The 18292-nt window shown below is 38.4% G+C and overlaps 2 protein-coding genes across 2 annotated transcripts in view; one reads left to right on the plus strand and one right to left on the minus strand.

Moving 5' to 3' along the window:
- Positions 1 to 846: 846 nt before the first annotated feature.
- thoc7 (THO complex 7) lies at positions 847 to 3860 on the minus strand. Its single transcript, XM_033627402.1, has 8 exons — positions 3775 to 3860; positions 3401 to 3521; positions 3164 to 3291; positions 2903 to 2989; positions 1512 to 1569; positions 1322 to 1388; positions 1151 to 1220; positions 847 to 1014 (listed from the first exon to the last, which is right to left on the minus strand). The coding sequence occupies exons 1-8, from the start codon at positions 3791 to 3793 to the stop codon at positions 953 to 955; spliced, it is 612 nt and encodes a 203-aa protein (XP_033483293.1). The 5' UTR covers positions 3794 to 3860; the 3' UTR covers positions 847 to 952.
- A 3308-nt stretch (positions 3861 to 7168) lies between these two features.
- Positions 7169 to 18292, plus strand: part of atxn7 (ataxin 7) — a 37555-nt gene continuing 26431 nt past the window's right edge. The window contains exons 1-4 of the mRNA XM_033626755.2: positions 7169 to 7308; positions 10311 to 10409; positions 15575 to 15787; positions 15983 to 16051. Coding sequence (XP_033482646.1) covers positions 15583 to 15787; positions 15983 to 16051 — 274 coding nt within the window. The 5' untranslated portion in view covers positions 7169 to 7308; positions 10311 to 10409; positions 15575 to 15582. The remainder of the gene's footprint in view (positions 7309 to 10310; positions 10410 to 15574; positions 15788 to 15982; positions 16052 to 18292) is intronic.

Below are 18292 nucleotides of genomic sequence, written 5' to 3' on the forward strand. Positions count from 1 at the left end.
TATCTATATGTTAAAATGTTACCCGTATCAACCTGGTGTGTCTGGCTTTAAATAAAATACTGTCATTATGTACTCAAGAGTTACATATTCTTGATATGACCAGTTAGTTACTTTAAAGAAAACAATACATGAAGTGCTCTACTACTCCACAATGATCAAAATGAGAATTGGTACAATCCAGTCATCTTTTAGGACAGTGCTGCAGCTTCATGTTCGGCTGACCTGAGACCTGTTTCTGCAAATAGAGCAGTAAATAATGCTTTCTTATGAGTCTAACTAAAATCCATTATGCTACACTTTCTCAGGTTGTCTTACTGCAGCCTATACTGTCCCTAAGCCGTTTGAATGTTGATGGATGTGGTAGACTTTGTACATAAAACTTGCTCCTATCTATGCAGAAATACCGTGTATCAGTATGAAACTGTGTACTTTAGCTCCCCCTTGTGGTGTAAAATTAAATAGTAAACAAAATCCCAGTGTGACAGTAAAACACGAGTTGTAACATAAACCTGAAGTATTAGGAAAACTAAGAACAGATATTCTATCTTATTCCAAGCACACAGACATAACATCACTTCCTCCATGTCATCAAAGAGCTAATGGTGTCTTCCACCCTCAGCAGTGAAGGATCTGCATCAGTGATGTAAATACAAAGCTGATTCAGTTCTGACGTCCAGTCCGGTAACTGTCCACCAATCCCTAATAACCAATAATCATTGCTTTCCTGTCCATCTATAATCTCAATTTAGTTCCATCGCCAAACGCTTGTAAGCAGATTTTATGAGCTGTACAGACCAACATACATTTAAAAATCCACCATTCTGGTAAATACTTGAACAACACAGATATGGACAAGTCAGCTTTATTCAAAAATACATACAAAAAGTCTTCTTAGGCAAAAACAAAATCCTCTAAAAGCAGTTAATTTATTTCAGTCACGATCTCCACGAGTTCATTCTCCATTCTCTGCAGGGCTCTCCTGGTTGTTGTCGTCATTGTCCGATTTCTCGTCATCTGGGAAAGATAAAAATGAATTAGCGAGGCATAGGTTCCTCTACTTTTTGTAAACTTAACCCATGAAACGGTAATTAGAATAAAGGACATGATACAGGGACATCAACAGGTACAAACAATGCTGAGTATCACTCACTCTCAAGTGTCTGCTGTAGCTCCTGTATGGTGCTGAGGAGCACATGGAACTGCTTCTTCCTTAACTCCAACTGTGTCGCAGAGAAGAGAGGGAAAAATAAAGGAAATTATAACTACTGATAAGGACATTAGAGGTTAAAATAGAAGATGTGATCCGTTTATTTGGCTTTACCTTTGCATCTACGTTCTCCTTGATTTGAGAAAGTTGCTGGAGTTCTTTGTCAAGTGCCTCCAACTGCCTGTGAGTGATGAAACCAACATTGAGCGCTCAATACGGTTATCATTAAAAGCCAAACACTGCTCTAACACGAATGAGCACAACAACTCAGTATGTTGATGAACCAAAGGATAGGCTGACTCACTTTAGTGTTTCATGTCGGTCTGGGTGTTGCTGGATAACCTTAGCTAAAGCATCATACTCTGGAAGAAAAGAAAAAAAGTGAGAATGACAGACAAGCAAAAACACAAACGGGTCAGCTAAGCTATTCTGCAAAAGTTTATGTACACAGTGAACATGCAGCAGCCTAAAACTGAAAATAAGTGAAAGCAAGTGTTGGCTTATGGCTAAAAACAAATAGTCAACACTTACTCACACAGGACCCAAACCTTAATCGCCTGTGTAAAAGTCATGTGCTTAACCCATTCATCCACCACATCTTAGGTCCTTCACGGGCTGTGATGCTCTTAATACTACGTCGCCTGACTTTCTGGCAGTATATTTGAGTTTTTTTCAAACATAGATTGACCAGTTTAATTTCAGAGAATATCAAAGACTGGCTAGTACAAGCCCTGACCCTGACCTCTTTACCCTGATCCTAACCACTTCTGACTTCTGCGCATCACCATGACGAGTACTAGCCAACCACAGCAAGCAATGAGATCCATAATAATGAGTTTAGGGAGGGACGTTCATAGCTGAATTGCTGCAGTGTGACTATTCTCACCTGAGTGCAAACAGACACTCTGAATACAAATTTCTATTTCTACATTATTTTGACAAACTATACTGACACCAATTCTTCTGAAATGACTGACTCCAGTTTTTTTTTTCATACCTTTTGTACACTCAAAAATGTATGGCCTCGATTTAAATTGGCCACTTTCATTTTGAATTGCGTCCTCTGTCCATCTGTTACAACTGCTTAAACTCATTGGATGTCTGAAGGCTGCTGGGAAAATGTTGTGTGTACTGTTTTATTTATAAAAATTACAATAGTCATCCGTATGATTTATTATTTGTTATAACCCAATCTATGAGGAACTGTTACATGAATTAGAACTCATATTGAAGCAGTATACAAAATAAAATGTAATAACCTGTGTCAGACAGACATTACTGTGCTCCGCAAGGAAATACATTTTTCCATGTCAACAACAGATTTCAGTATTAATTTATCTGTCAATATTTTAATTAATAAGTGTAAGAAAGTAGCGAAAAATGCCTACCACAAGTCCCCAAAGCCCAACGCTAAGTTTTTAGATTGCTTGTTTAGTCCAGCCTAGAGTCTGAGCATCCAATCCTTATATTAAAGAAGCTGGCTGCAGAAAATGGAAGTTTTCCTTGATAAATGACTTAAATGACTCATCCACTGTTAGAATAATTGGCAATTATTTATTTCAAATTATTTGTTTTATGTCTGAAACCATGGGTGACACCTCCAATATCGCTTTTGGTCTTTCACAATCTTTATATAACACCACAAGCAATAAATCTCTCCTGTCCACAATTGCCTAAACAATCAAATATCCTCACCTTGTCGATTTTTCCGTATTCTCTTTGCCCTCTGAATTTCCTTTTTGCACTCTGCTATCTTCTCGTGTGCAGATGTGATGTTTTGTTCTGCAATAAGGACAAGGTGGAGATAAGGTCATACTGCAACACCTAAAACATGCATTGTGTTGTGCCCAGATCTTCTAGGTAGCACACAGACAGTATGAAATGCAAGGAAATTTAAATATAAAAGAATATAAACACAACAGGTCAGGTCAGTGATAGAAACCCCTCAGTTCATACCTATATTAGAGTAGATTTTCTCATAATTCTCCATTTCCCGTAGATTCATGTCATAAACCATCAACGTCTTTCCCATGGAGAACTCACACTGGGCCAATGTGCCCATCATCCTCTGATACTGCGTGAACCTGAACACAAGTACAAAAAGGTTTACGACTCAAAGCAAGCTCTTCATTACACCTTTATATGAATTCTCGGTGGCAAAGTCCAAGGCTGGGGTCCGCAGGGCTAACCTACCCTTCCTCCGGGGTCCCAGGCGAGTTACACCATTTGGTGAAACTCTTCAGCAGTACGTTGATGCGACGGTCATCTCCAGCTCCGTCCCCGTCAATAAGAAGACGCTTCCGTATAACTTCATCTATGATAAGAGCGAAAGCAGGATGAAAACAACCTCCCAGATACAGCAGGTAAATCCAACAGCCGCTGAGCTAGCTGTTAGCTAGCTAGCGAGGCTACAGTATGCTAGCTGTTTTGAAAGCTGTCTGCTTCTTCGTGTAAATCTGGTTTGTTTTCGACGGTAAAGCTGGGTATGTGTGGATACTTTAAGAGCTCCGACACACATTTACATTGATGGCTTTTCCCAGAAAGCTTATCATTAAGACGTTTCTTACCGTCTGTAACGGCTCCCATGACTGTAGCGAGCTGCGTAAACTTTATTGAACAGCCGGACGTGAACAAAGTAGCTCGCCCCGCCCCTGAAGACGGAGGGCGGTGATTGGCTGCAGGAGCCAGCTCGGTCTGAATTCAAAGGGTTTTTTTTTAAAAGCTTTATCAATAATCCTTTCCATAGCAATTATGGAAGACGATTTAGACATGAGAAAAGAAGGGTAAAAGATACGTACACGACGGATATGTACATGTCACACAAGGTATGGATGAAATAACAAGCAAATGTCGGTTTTTTTTGCCTGTTTCCCCAACACTTATGTTTTTTTTTCATTTCTTTAACATGATATTTGCCCCGTAATAATATGAAATTGGCTAAATTCGTCATTAATACATAAATTCTGTTTTATAGTCTATATGATTTTTCATTCCTTTCAAAAACAGGGACAGTGTCTATTTCAAGATGTAATTTCAGGGCTTTATACATAGTTTATCCTCCCATTAAAAAAATCAAAGAAAATGGTAAGCAAATGGTAAATGGTAAGTAAAGAAATATACACTGTTCAGGGTCAAATTGAAACCTTTTGTTCTAAAGGGTCTGTCTTTGTGTTGTGATAAGGTATTTAACTTTGAAATTCATGTTAAAACTGTTTGTGTCATTAGTGGGGCTCTTACTGAAAATGTACCCTCTGCATCAGTTTTTGTATTATGATCCAAATGTCTTAGCCCTTCATATGATACTTTTATAGTTGTTTTTTAAAATTATACTAGCTATATATTCTTTAAGGAGGGTTGTAGGTAGGCTATACAGCAGGCTCACCAACTCCCTCGCTCCTTCACAATATTTTGTAATGGGTTTAATTTATTTCATTTGATTTTATAACATCTCCTTCTTATAATTAATTTTCAGGCTACATCTGATTTCTGCTTTTTGTACGGTAAGTTACATGTCAATACAGCCAGTACAAATTAATGCATCCCCATCTTCTATGAGACCATTCTCCTCACCACATGTCTCGTGACAAACATCAAACAATGCACATGATCCAATCCTTGATCTTTTTGGAGTCATTTTCTTAACCATCAGGCTCTGCAGAAGTTGCAGATGTCCCAGCCATCTTAGCTTTACCCTCCATCTTCATTGATTTTTCTTTTGTTTCTTTTTTTATTTTAGCATGCTTCGTTATTTAGCCTATTTATTTATTTTTTTTTTTTTTTCGAGGCAGTGTTTGAAAAAATGGGGTAAGGGTTAAATAAAACCTTGTTGAAATATCTAGCCAGCTAACTAAATTTGTGAGGGGCACAAAAAGTGAAGTCAACAGCCCCCCCCCCCCCCCCCCCCCCCAAGTGATGGGAGTATAAACATGTAAAGATAAAAATGATAAAGCTTAACTGTCCCACTATACCATTGTAGTTTTCTGAGGTATTCCTGGAGTTTTTGTACCACGATCCACAATGACCGTAATACTTCAGTTAAAAGCCTCATCCCAATTAAACGCCCATTCCCTTTTACAAGCCCGAACGCCCATTCCCTTTTACAAGCCCGGTGTGGTGACACATTCTGACAAATAAAGGCCTGTCTCAATTAGACGCCTGGTCTGACTGCCAAGCAGTTCAATTTTTTATAGAAGTTCTGAATAAAGCCAGGTTGTTGGCTACCTCAAATTATGTGTCCATTCCTGTAAGTTATTCATATTCCTTCAGTCTGTAAGGGTCCTCAGATCAAAAGAATCAAAAGGGTTTTTCATAAAAATGAATCCAAGTTGTGAGTATTGTTGTGTTGTTGGGGCAGCAGTAGCTCAGTCCATAGGGACTTGGGTTGGGAACCAGAGGGTCGCCTATTCAAGTTCCCGTCCGGACCAAAATATGGAGCATGGACTGGTAGCTGGAGAGGTGCCAGTTCACCTCCTGGGCACTGCCGAGGTGCCCCTGAGCAAGGCACCGAACCCCCCAACCGCTCGGAGCGCCTGTCATGGGCAGCCCACTCTGACATCTCTCCACTTAGTGCATATAGGTCCAGTTTGTGCATGTGTGTGTTCGGACCTGTGTGTAATTGACAACAGAATGAAAAATTGAATTTCCCCTCAGGGATTAATAAAGTATATTCAGTGTCAGTATGCTGGGTGCAGTAATCCTTAAGTGCCACAGACGCACTGTTGGAGCTAGATCAACTGAATGATTCATGACTGATAGATTATCTGAAGCCTAATTTTTAAAAAGGGAATATTCATACTGGTTTTAATAAACAATTTGATTATATTTCCTGATGTTTGCTGAGTAACAGTTTTGTGTGAAAGGAATTGAAGGCCTGTAGTCTTGTTGATTTCAGGGATTTAAGCAAATAATAGCCCAGGCTACTAATTGAAGTTTTATGGTAGTTTTGTTTTTTCTAGTTGTGAGCTGCTCCTTTTATATTTTACAGAATTGTACTGTATTGGATTAGCCTAATTTACAAAGTAATTTCAATTCTTTAGCAGTCAAAGGAACATAGAAAGTGAAATTTGAAGCCATGACAACATAAATAATATTCACATTGCCAGGGGTGTTGCATAACAGTCATAAGGTCAGCTGAAATGTCATGTTGTTCACAACATAAAACAAAACATGGAGAAGGTTCAGATGTGTTACAATGTGGTGCACCTGTCAAAAAGTTTAAATCAACCTTTAAAACCTGGCGCAACATAAATTTTCCTTTTGCTTTTGGACACCTTTTGCAAGTATTTAAACCTTGAACCCTGAGTAAATTGGTGCAGTTTCTTTCAAAAACATGGGTAAAAGGACAGTGAACAACTTGATGAGTAAATTGCAAAAAATGAATAGATTTAGAAAATTATTAAAAAAAACTGAACTAGGGAAAAAGTTATATTTATAGTTAATATTATTACATATTTAAAATTTAAATGTATTTATTTTAAATTGGTACAGAATTATTATAATTTTTACGCACCTTTTCCAGGTCATTCCCTTGTTTGTTTGTTTTCAATTTTCTCTTTTTACTAATTTCTTGCAATTTTTTGAGGGGTCATTTCGTCTTTTTGCCCATGTTTTTGAAAGAAATCAAGCCAGTTTGCTCAGGTTTCAAAGGATTAAGGAATAAATATATGCTGAAAAAATAAAGTGGTGCTTTCCTTGACAAATCCACAAAATTTACACTTGTAATCTTGCATCTTTCACAGGATTTTTCACAGAAAGTTAAACCTCCTTGACCTTATTTGTAAAATAGTGCTCATTACAAAATTTCCAAGTTTTATGCCATTGTTTTTCACTCAAGATAACACACCAAAAATACTTTGATGATGGAGAAGCTGCTTTAACCCATCAGAGTGCGCGTGTGTGCGTGCGTGCGTGCTGGCGCGGTGACGTCCCTTTCCCAGAATGCAGTCTGGTAAACAGACATGGAAGCACCAGGTGAAGACCTCCACAGAGGCTGAGCACTGCACTCGCTCTTTCCCACCGTCTCCTGTCTTCTTCGTCCAGTGCATCCAGTTGATACACACCTGCCTGGTGTCACGTCTACGCCTACAGCACCCAGAGCATCGGTAAGAGTGGAGTTTTTGTCGACCCGTGACGACAGCTAATGACTTCTGCTGTGCTGTCAGCCTCCTGCCAGCTTCCTCGCTAACGCTAGTCATGGCTGGCTCCAGCTAGCAGGCTAATGTAGCCACCACTGCTCTCTAGTAACGTTTGTACCAGTCACAGACCTATACTGGATGGAGCCTGTTTCCATGACACAACTCCTCATAGACATTGTGTCTTTTTCTTAGCGTCGTATTTACCGTCAACGTTTGACTTACTGTGACTTTACTAGTTTTTGTTTTAAATGTTAATGTGCGTTAGTAGATGTGGGAGCAATGTTAGCTAGTAAAAGATGGCTAGCTAATGTCAGCTAACTAACAGTTGTGCACCGAGTTGTCAATGACATGTACCTAGTTCCTAAAGAAATTACATAATATATTTTGCCTTTGCTATAATGTCTTTGTAGAGCTCAAATGACAAGTACTGACATGTTTATATTGGACTATAGCAAACTGTTTGGAAGAACAACATTACTGTGTGTTCAGTATGTTCACCCTGATGTCACTAATAGTCAGTGTGTGTGTGTGTGTGTGTAAGCTGTGGGTGACAATTCAATATGATGTTGTGCTTACTCTCAGTTGAATCATATCGAAATATTATTACGATCATATCATGTTATGGTTGTACACAACTCTGTTGCCCAAATTACTTGTTTCAAGCAATTAATCAAGCAGTTTTGATTGATATCAACAGCAAACAGCAGACCAGAGACCATGGCATTTAATGCTAGTTTACTGTGATTGTCGTATATGTGTTTTGTTTCATGAAAAATATCAGGCCGTAGCAATATTGTGACACTGATTTCCAAATCGTCCATCCCTTATTATTAGAGGAATGCATATGCGTCACACCACCCAGGCATTGTTTTCATCCTCATGACCACAGAACAGTCACCATTCAACAACAATCCAAAAAGCCCTCTGTAGGTTAGGTTTGTCATGTTGGCATCTGGATGTAAAATTATCAAATATCTTCATTCTTTTCTTTTAGTATTTGGATGGTGATATAAATGCATCAACAACACACAATGGCAAAAATGAAAGGTCTGCTATTGGATTAAAGTTTTGGCTCAAAGGATCATCGACATGTTCATATCAGTGTTGTCTGAGACGTCAGGGAACCAAAGCTATTTTATGCGTAGCTCCCCAGTTTGACGACAAAACTGACTGAGCTGTATATTTGGTTGTAGGATGTAACATTATTAATATTATTAGGTAGGTTTGTGTTTGCCAAGATAAACATCTGCCACGAGGTAGATCTGTTGGTTACCATTTGGTCATGTAACATCAGTGTAGTCAAAATAACGGAGCAGGACTTTTGATCAGTGACAGTGGTAGAGGTGGACCTGACAAGAATTTATGGAAGTGGTTAATTGAGCAGTATTCCTCTGTAGTGGTAGTACAGGGGATAACAGACCTGTCAAGAAAAAGCACAGAGCTCCAGTTTACTTTTAATGGACTTGACCACTTGAGAATGAAAATACAGACAGTACTTACTGACCCTCATGCCGACAAGAAGTCCAGTGTAGTTTATTAATCCACAAAACTCGTTTGGGGTATCGGAGGATAACAGCAAGCCAGATTTTTCCATACACTTGAAGTGCATGGAACCCACGTCCAAAATCATTTTGAAAATGTAGTAAAACTCCGCTAATGCGTTTCAAAAACGTCAGAATGGCTCGTCCGTCGTAATTCAAGTGGCCTGAAGCTGCGGCATGCAAAATTGACTTGAAAAGACGTAATTTACTCCACGAGAACAAGAACGTCTCTGAGCGTTCTCGAGTCTTGCACAAGTTGCCATGTAAACACAGCATGCCTGCAGGCTAACTGACCACGGTGAGAAATGATGCTATAGAAGTGGAGTAAATGATGTCTTTTCAAGTCAATTTTGCATGCCGCAGCTTCAGGGCACTTGGATTACGATGGACGAGCCATTTTGACGTTTTTGAAATGCATTAGCGGAGTTTTATTACATTTTCAAAATGTGGGTTCCATCCACTTCAAGTGTAGCTGTTATTCTGGCTAGCTGTTAACCTCCGATACCCCGAACGAGTTTTGTGGATTAAAAAACTACACTGGATTTCTTGTCAGCATGAGGGTGAATAAGTACTGTCTGTATTTTCATTCTAAAGTGGCCATTTCCTTTAAGCTTGGATTTTGATCTACATTACCCAAGCTTCTCGGAGAGCACCAGTTCACTGGCTGAAGCAAGATATAGCGATATGCAGTACCTCTGATATTCTCTGTCTCCATGATCTTACCAAAACAGGCGCTGAATATAGTCACATTCAACTGCATAGCAAATTATTGGTAATAGACTTTTATTTTAACTGCTAGCACTGTCATACAAAGAAATTCAGAGTCCTTGTTGTATGTTTTCAAAAGATAAACTGATCATTCACATTGATCAGGCAAAACTTGCGTAGTAAAGTCAAAAATATATCCCGAATTTTAACTGAAGCGATCAAGCTGAGTTTGAAGTTAGTTAAACTGGTACTGGGCTTTAGCACCCACAGCAAGAGACTTAAAAGGCCACAGCAAAACCTCTGACAAACAACTTCTGACACATGCAAACTGAAACAAATCTAAAGCAAGTGGTTGTTATTCATACACAACTGTTATCACTGCATGGCTTTGTGTTTTGCGTAAGTCATTATCTACCTCTATATCTCGCATCAGTTATGAGGACAACAAAAACAATCAGAAAAGGGTACAGTGTCAGTGTTTCTAAGAGATTACAGTGAGGATGGAGAGGGTGGTTAGGGATGGTGCTTAATGGATTAGATTGCTGCATAGTGGTGAAGAACTCCACAACAAGGCCCGGGGAGGACAGCGTTACCTTCCAGACATAATCTTAGAATTGTGCATTCACTCTGTCAATAGAAAAAGCAAAACAAAGAACCTGATACTGATTTGTTTTCTCTCAATGTGTGTGTGTGTGTGTGTGTGTGTGTGTGTGTGTGTAGAATTCCTCTCCAGTGTGTGTGGCGGCCAACGATCACCCAAACTGATGAGGATCGGCTGATTGAGTTAGAAATAAGTTCCTTTTTTCTTATTTTACCAAGGTAAGATCTCATAGCCACTCATTAATCTACAATCCACATACAATTACTGTTTTCTATAGCTGTATAATGATCATAAGTAGTTGTCAAGTGTTCACAGGTGTTAACAGTTGTTGCTTACTTAGAGACAAATTGGAATTCAGTATAGCAATTTTATAGTAATTGTTTTTGAGCTAACTCACTTTGGATTTTCTTAAGCTTGATTTAAACACATATACAACCCAAACATTTGTATTGCTTGTCTGTGGGTATCAGAAACTATGGTTTAAAAACACGTAGTCATGATAAAATGAGTGTTCTAGAGGAAAGGAAGCTTGTGTCTAGCAAAAGGAGAAGACTTCTCACTGTTACTCTTTCAGTTTTATACATTCACTTACTTAAAAATAGAAATTCCTGTGAATTCATCAGTCCTGCAGTTAACACTATTCCTGCTTTGTCATGTGTCCGCCATCCCCAGTGACCAATGAGTATCAATCTATTTTAGAAAGCCCACACCATAATAGTATTAATGAGACATCATCAGAGCTACTGTGTTGATGAGCCAATGACAAGAGGTTTAGTTTTAGTTTTGTTGTCGACACTACGACACTACTCTCCTGTTTTGTTTTCACCATTGCACTTATGCTATCTTTGTTTATTAGTGTGGGTAAATGCTTAAAGGTCAGTGTGTTGTTATTAATAGCTAAAATGTAGATATCAGCATAATTATTTGCTAGGTTATGAGGAAAATGGAAAGCAACGCCACCACTACACAAGGGCAGAATGTTAATACAGACTTTTGTATTTTACTGCCTAATATCATACAGGTGTCTAGTTGTATATCATCAGTCTGTGATGTTTAATCTGTAGTGATTAGTTCATACACTGCACACAAATATGCCTTGTGTGAGATTACAGTGCATGCCTAAAAGGGCGCCTGGGGAAATCCTGTTAATTCATTTTGTTAAACATTAAGATTTGAAATGCTATGAAAACAAAAACAAAATAAACACCAACTACACTTGTGGTCCCATCCCGCAAATAGTCACTGCTGCTCATCAAGATGGACTAGCATTAAGGCATCAATATGTCATAACTTAAATGTTTTGCTGGCGTAGGCTATTAATGAACTGATATTGCTAAACTGGTAAGTTAAACATTACAGTGGAAAAAAAGATTTGCTATGCATGCCTCATGAAAATGACTGTCAACTACTTGAGTTGGGCCTGTTTTGTCAAATCATTGATATGGTGTTCAGTTCTGTGTATACAATGGATTATATATAGAGAAATGCCATTTCAAATCCCTGTAGATGTATGTTGACACACATAATCCAATTTTAATTTGTATATTACTTCCAAAAGAAAATAACAGGGCACTGAAAGTTGAAATCTAAGTTTCCACATGTTGTCACCCTCAAGCAACAGCATCTAGCAACATGAAAATCTAAGTTGTACAATGAAATGTCATTGACCAACCAGGTAACCTCAACATAATATACTTGGGTTTACCCTTGGGTGCCAGTTTAGATCCCTTCAGAATGATAACTGATGTGAAAGATAGGGCTGGACGATATGGAGAAAATCAAATATCACCATGTTTTTGACCAAATATCGATATTGTGATGATATTGTACGATTGACTATTGGTGCTTTTACTAAATATTTACACAATGAGATTTGTGATCAATAATAATCAGCAATGTGGATATAATTACTTAATGGATAAAAATTACCTCACTTTACTATAATGCAGCCTCTAAAACCAGAAAAAGACGACACTTAGGATATTAGTTTCTAAAATCTAAGATGATATTTAGTCTCATATCACAGTGTTGATATAATATCAATATATTGCCCAGCTCTAGTTAAAGATGCTACATCTGTGTTTTTCTACAGTCTGTGGTTCGACCATTTTAAGAGCTCTCACAGTAGCCAGTTTTCATTACAAAGGCTGCATGCTGAAACTTAACGTCCTCATAGTATGAACACATGCAGCTAGATTTCCTAAGTCAATAGTGGAGTCTGGAGTGTTCATATCTTTTGGAACACTTTGATACAATGGATCAGTTTGTGACTGAGGTTTACGCATATGCAATAAATACAGGCTAGAGGAAATAAAACAGTGAGATGCTGGCAACATGTTCAGGACACACTGCTTAATTTGTATTTACTATATTTAGTGTTGGTCCAAAGACAAAGCCAAGATTCTGAAATTAGCACCAAAGGGGCAAGGTCACTTTTGCTCAAGGCTCTGCAGGGTTCATGCCAAATGGGAATTCATTCAACTTTCTTTGCCATTTATTAGGAGGTTTTTTTTTTTCAGATAACCTTCATTTAATATCAGTAAAACAGAGTAGATAGCTATTTAAACTGGCCTTGTTTTATGTCAAACTGACAGATGGCTGTGTCTTCAGACTTTCTGATGATTTGAGATGGAAAAGATAAATGGTTACACAGAATCAAGCGCTAAATCATTCATATAAAATAGGAATGACAGCCAGATGAGGACTAGAAGTGTTTGTGCCTTTCATAAGTCAAGTCAGTCAGTTTATTACTTTGTGTCTATACAATCAGGAGTCTTTATGCTAAATATTGTCTGCGGCAAGACGATGCAAAGAGCCTCCATTTCTTGTTTTCTTGCCTGTCATCTTTTGTCAGTTGACTATATGCCTGATCACAAACATTTCATCTTGAAAGTGAAAGTAAAGACAACTTGGCTGTGGATAAATCTGTCTTTAGACTTCCTAAAAGCTTAGGAGCCACAGGGGAGTTAGTCCAAATCTGTTACAGATCTCATTAAGTGTTATTCTTTTGTAGACATTTTGTGAGCTATATAATTTGAGTCTGACTTTATTTCAGTGGCAAAATAACTGCGACCAGTCCATCATCCATGAAGGTCAACTTATCTGTAAATGTGTTTCTCCTGTGTTCTTGTGTGTGGACCCGGATCAAGTTATTATCTACAGTAGGGTTGCAAAAGTATGAGATTTTTCACAGTATGATAACCATCTCAGAAAATATCAGTTTCACAGTATGTGGTCATACACAATTGTTGTTATTATTATAAGTTACATGACCCTTAAAGGAATGAAAACAGAAGGTTTTGATGTTTTGGTTTAACTCGTTCTTCATGATAATTGAACCTTGAAACCATTTAAAGTATGTGTAAAAAATCAGACAATGAGTTGAGGAGGAAAGTAGGTGCACTCAGGTGAGATTCTCCGTCCGTATTGTAGGCAAGCAAATATACCAGGTATCACAACTATTAATTTTCATACCAAGTGTATTTCATGGTAAGCCCTGACACTGGTACACCGCTGCAACCCCAATCTACATGCAAAGTATAATACAAATCATAGTATTACACTGTCACCAATGGTAAGTCTAAGTATTGATCAGTACATCTTAAAAATATTGGACATTTGTCCATCAGTATGTTGGTTTATATCTGCGAAACTGTGAAGTTTGAATCTTGTTCTGCGTATGGTTTTGCCTCTTCATGTCTGGTATGTGTTACTTTTTCTTTGCATGGAAAGTTAGTGAAAAAAATCAGTGTTTTGCCCCATAAAAGTGCCATTGCAAGAAGATGTGATATTCAGGATTTGCATAAGCATGGCACAGAATATCAGGCATCCACTAATGTCACACAGATGGTTTATATATTCAGGAAAACTCTCAAAATCAAGTCCTCATTTACTGACCAACACATATAGTCAAGTCAGTGATTTTTTAATTTATTTATATAGCCCAATATCACAAATTTGCCTCAATGGGCGATAATTGATAGGATGTTGTAACAGAGACAGTGAATTTTTACAACTCTGCTGTAATTATTCTAAAATAATAGCAGATATGATGCTTTTGCAACAAATGCTGATGTGCAGACTTTGTTATGCATTTTAAGCCTATATGCTGCTGTATGTATATATACATACATATATATATATATATATATATATATATATATATATATGTATATATATATATATATGTATATATATATACACATACATAGAGGATGGGGGATGATGTCTGTGCACTTCCCTAAAAAGTTATGTCACAAACAGACTTTGACACAGCACCGGCAGCAAAGACACCCGAAACCACCAGCAGGTGCGTTACCATTTAATGTCATAATGTGATTCAATTCAATGATAAACTAAGTATTCAATTCTTTGTGTCAACACAGTGTTGGGAAGTTTAATTTTGAATATAAGAGGTTACAGACTACGAGTTACCCTGTTAAAAATGTAATAAGTAATGCAACTTTTTTAATTACTGACTTGATTACTTTTTGATTATGTCGCTAACAAACATTTGAAACTGGTCAATAAAGCTGAAAAGTCCTAAAAACACAAGTGCAGAAGTGTTGCAGTCAAATTCGTCCCAAAGGCTTTGCTTGCCCACATTGCCCGGAAATATGCAAAAGAAGGCCTTCCTGCATAGTAAAAAGATGCAAAGCAACACTATGAATGTTATATTCTACATAAAGTGAAAGCTTAAAAGAATACATTCAGATGTAACACCATTTGTATGCACCAATATTTTTTTATTAGTAACTGTATTTACTTAGGCTAATTTCTTATGTCAACTAGTTACTACCCAACACTATATATATTCACTTCTATTTAAGTCTATTTATAAAACCCAATATCACAGCATATGACATCCCTCCATCCCTCTGCCCTTGAACCCTTACAGCAGATAAGATAAAACAAACAAAAAAAACCTTTAATGGGCAAAATATGTATAGAATAAACAAAATTATTTAAAAAAAAAATCTAAAATAAAATTATATATAGCTGCTGTATAAATGAATCAGTAAATAATACCTACTACTAAATATTGCTGGTTAACCCGAGTGAACCAGAGTTTATTTATGTGTATGATCAATTTTATAAGCAAGCCAATTAGTTCAGTATTGCATGTAAAATAATAATAATAATAATAATAATAATAATAATAATACCCGTAAAGCCTCAGATAAACTGCCTCTCAGTTCGGTCCATGTCATATGTTGTATGAGGTGTGTACTTGTTGCTTGACCACACACACACACACACACACAGGTTACATTTTAAGGGGGCGGGTGTGGTGAAACAACACGCGTGTGCCCGTGTCAATCAGTGGGAAAGTCCTCCTATCCCGAGCGCGACCATCGCTGACTCTCGTGTTGTTACATTGTAGCGGAAAGAATGTCGGAAAGGGCCGAGGATGACGTCAGGGGGGAGCAGCGCCGAGCGGCCAGGCAGCAGCTGAAGCAGCAGCAGATCCAGCGGGGAGAAGGCTCCACAGCAATGGCGACTGTTGCGGAGCGGAGATCCTTGCCTAGTCCAGAAATAATGCTGGGACAGCCTTGGAGCAACTGGGTCGACGCCGCCAAACTCCACGGCAACGACGGTGAGTTCCCCCGCGTCCCGAATGTGCGCGAGGAGGCGAGGTAGAGCACGACAGTTGCCAGTCCTGTCCTGTTTTTTGGCCGATTGCATGCAGTTTTTGGTGGAATATGAAGAAACGCTACTGGTAGCAACAGCACGAGCAGGCAAGCAAGTGCAACTATTTATTTGTCTGTGTGTCGGATCGCCTCATTTTCAGGTGCTGAATCGGAGGAAAGTTTCAAAGACTTCGGGAAAAATCGAGAAGCCATGCGTTTGTGCAGAGAAGGTGAGTGTGTTTTTTTTCCTCTAGGGCCAAAGGTGTATTTTGGTTCTGGGGGTTTGCACACACACACACACACACACACACACACACATACATACATATGGATTGAAACACTTTACACGCGTCGTTCGGCCAACATGTAAACCCTACTGTATATCATGCGCATCATAAATCCACCGGACAACCGGATACAATAAGTGAAACATGTGTCTGTTATTCGTGTGGTGGCTGACATTTACATCTGTCCCTAAAATAACTTCACGGTTAACAACTTAGACTCGCTGTACTTTGGTACATGCCCAAACATAGTAATAACAATGGCATATTTTGTTGGGAGGATGCATTTAATGGACTTTATTTTAAGGAATCCACATTTCTGCCATTTTACACATGAAACCATCCACCATATTTACATGTGTCAGACCTTTAAACAACAGCAAGGATTGTTGCCTCGAGATTTTAAGGTAGTAAAGTTAATTAAATTGTGTGATTTCTCGAAATGAAATAGACATGTCACTGGTCAAACAGCTCTTAGTCATAGTGCTATTTAAATGGTATGAAGTTACGGTGTGGTGTGCTCCTGTTTTACATGCTCCCTCAACACAAAATATGACCGACAGTGATGTTTTGTGACCTCATATCTATAAAAATATGGCGAGCAAATTGACAAAATGCTAAATTTGAGATAGCCTCTTTGTGTCTTATGAAGCACTTGCCTACCAACGAGCATGTCAGTACATTTCTTTTTTTATTCAGGAAACAGTGATCAGTTACCTCAGGATTTCTCTAAAGCTAAAACATATCATAGGTTTCTCTACCGGCAGTAAAAGGAAAGGTTCATTCATAGCAAAGAAGACACTATTCGACACTGCTGATAAAACCTACAGTATCCGAAACACACATCATCTGGCTTCTGAGCCACAGACTGATGTTTCAGAGCAGTTTGAACTGCATTTTTATTTTTGGAAACACCTTGTTTAGCATTAGCTGATTTGTCCTGTTGGCAGGCCTGGATTTAGAATGAGCCACGCTACAAAGGTAAATTGTTATATCAATAAAATGGCATCTTGTTTCAATATAGATCAACAATCATGCTCTATTTCAAGGTTCGCCAAGCTCTGAGAGTGACATCAGAATGAGCAAGTCGACAGGATGAGTCGGAAACCTTTTTCGTTCAACTCGGAATTTAATGAATGACTAATGAATGAACTTCGGTACAGTAGTTATACAATGATTGTAGTGCTTCACTGAAAAATGTGTTTCTGTTTTATGTCCTCTAAAATGTCTGACCTTGATTGTACTGTCACCAGAGAGATTTTATTCATTGTCCTCCACTGAATGGGATGATGTCTGTGCGCTTCCCTAAAATCTGAGATTCAAACGTACGCTGGGCAGCAAGATTAGTTACGTCACAAATACGAAAGCCAGTCGCTGTCTAATACGGGGAACACATTGACAGGGAAACAGACTTGCAAAGAACCCTGAAACCTCCAATGCACTTGTCACCACAGAGAGTGAGAGTTAACGTTGCCATAGCGAAAGTTTTGACCGCAAACATGGTAGAGCATGTAGTATTTGGATGTAAACCAATATGAAGACGCAGTAACATCGTAGCTTATAGTATTGTATGTTTCACAGCCATTAACACTGTGTCAGTCACTGCAACTTACAAGCTAACAAGTAGAAGATGCTAACTACTCTTAGCATTCTGGTACGTCTGCTAGCCGCTGTTTTTTTTTTTTTTTTTTTTTTTTTTCCACTCAACGGGCTCCTCATCTGAGTCTGGGTCTGACAGAGGCTCAAACATGTAGAGTTTAACCTGTCAGTGTTCTTGATGCATGCTGCTCTTTCACCGGTCTTACACAGCCAGACCTCCCTTCACACTTTCTTTTAGCGCTGTGCCAGTGCTGAAAAAAGCAGAAATTGAAACCAAAACCTACCGTGCAGTGGTGATAGGAGAAAGCTCTCGGCCAGATTCAGATTCTCAATGTTAAACAAAGTATAAATTAATTACTTACAATTTTTACATACTTTAAAATATGTTGGGGGGGGGGGGGCGGGGGGCTTAAATGAAGTAGCTCCACTAATGTGCATTGTCTTCCACATCCACAGCTTCTTTGTATCACACTGTGGGAAGGATTTTTACCAATTGCTAAAGGACACATGAGCAAATCAAATGTGACCTTGCTGTTAGGGGACGCTGGTCGTCACAGCTACTCGGACTAAGATTAACATATAGGCGTT

This window comes from Epinephelus lanceolatus, chromosome 1, assembly GCF_041903045.1.
Source record: "Epinephelus lanceolatus isolate andai-2023 chromosome 1, ASM4190304v1, whole genome shotgun sequence".
Lineage (NCBI taxonomy): Eukaryota > Metazoa > Chordata > Actinopteri > Perciformes > Serranidae > Epinephelus > Epinephelus lanceolatus.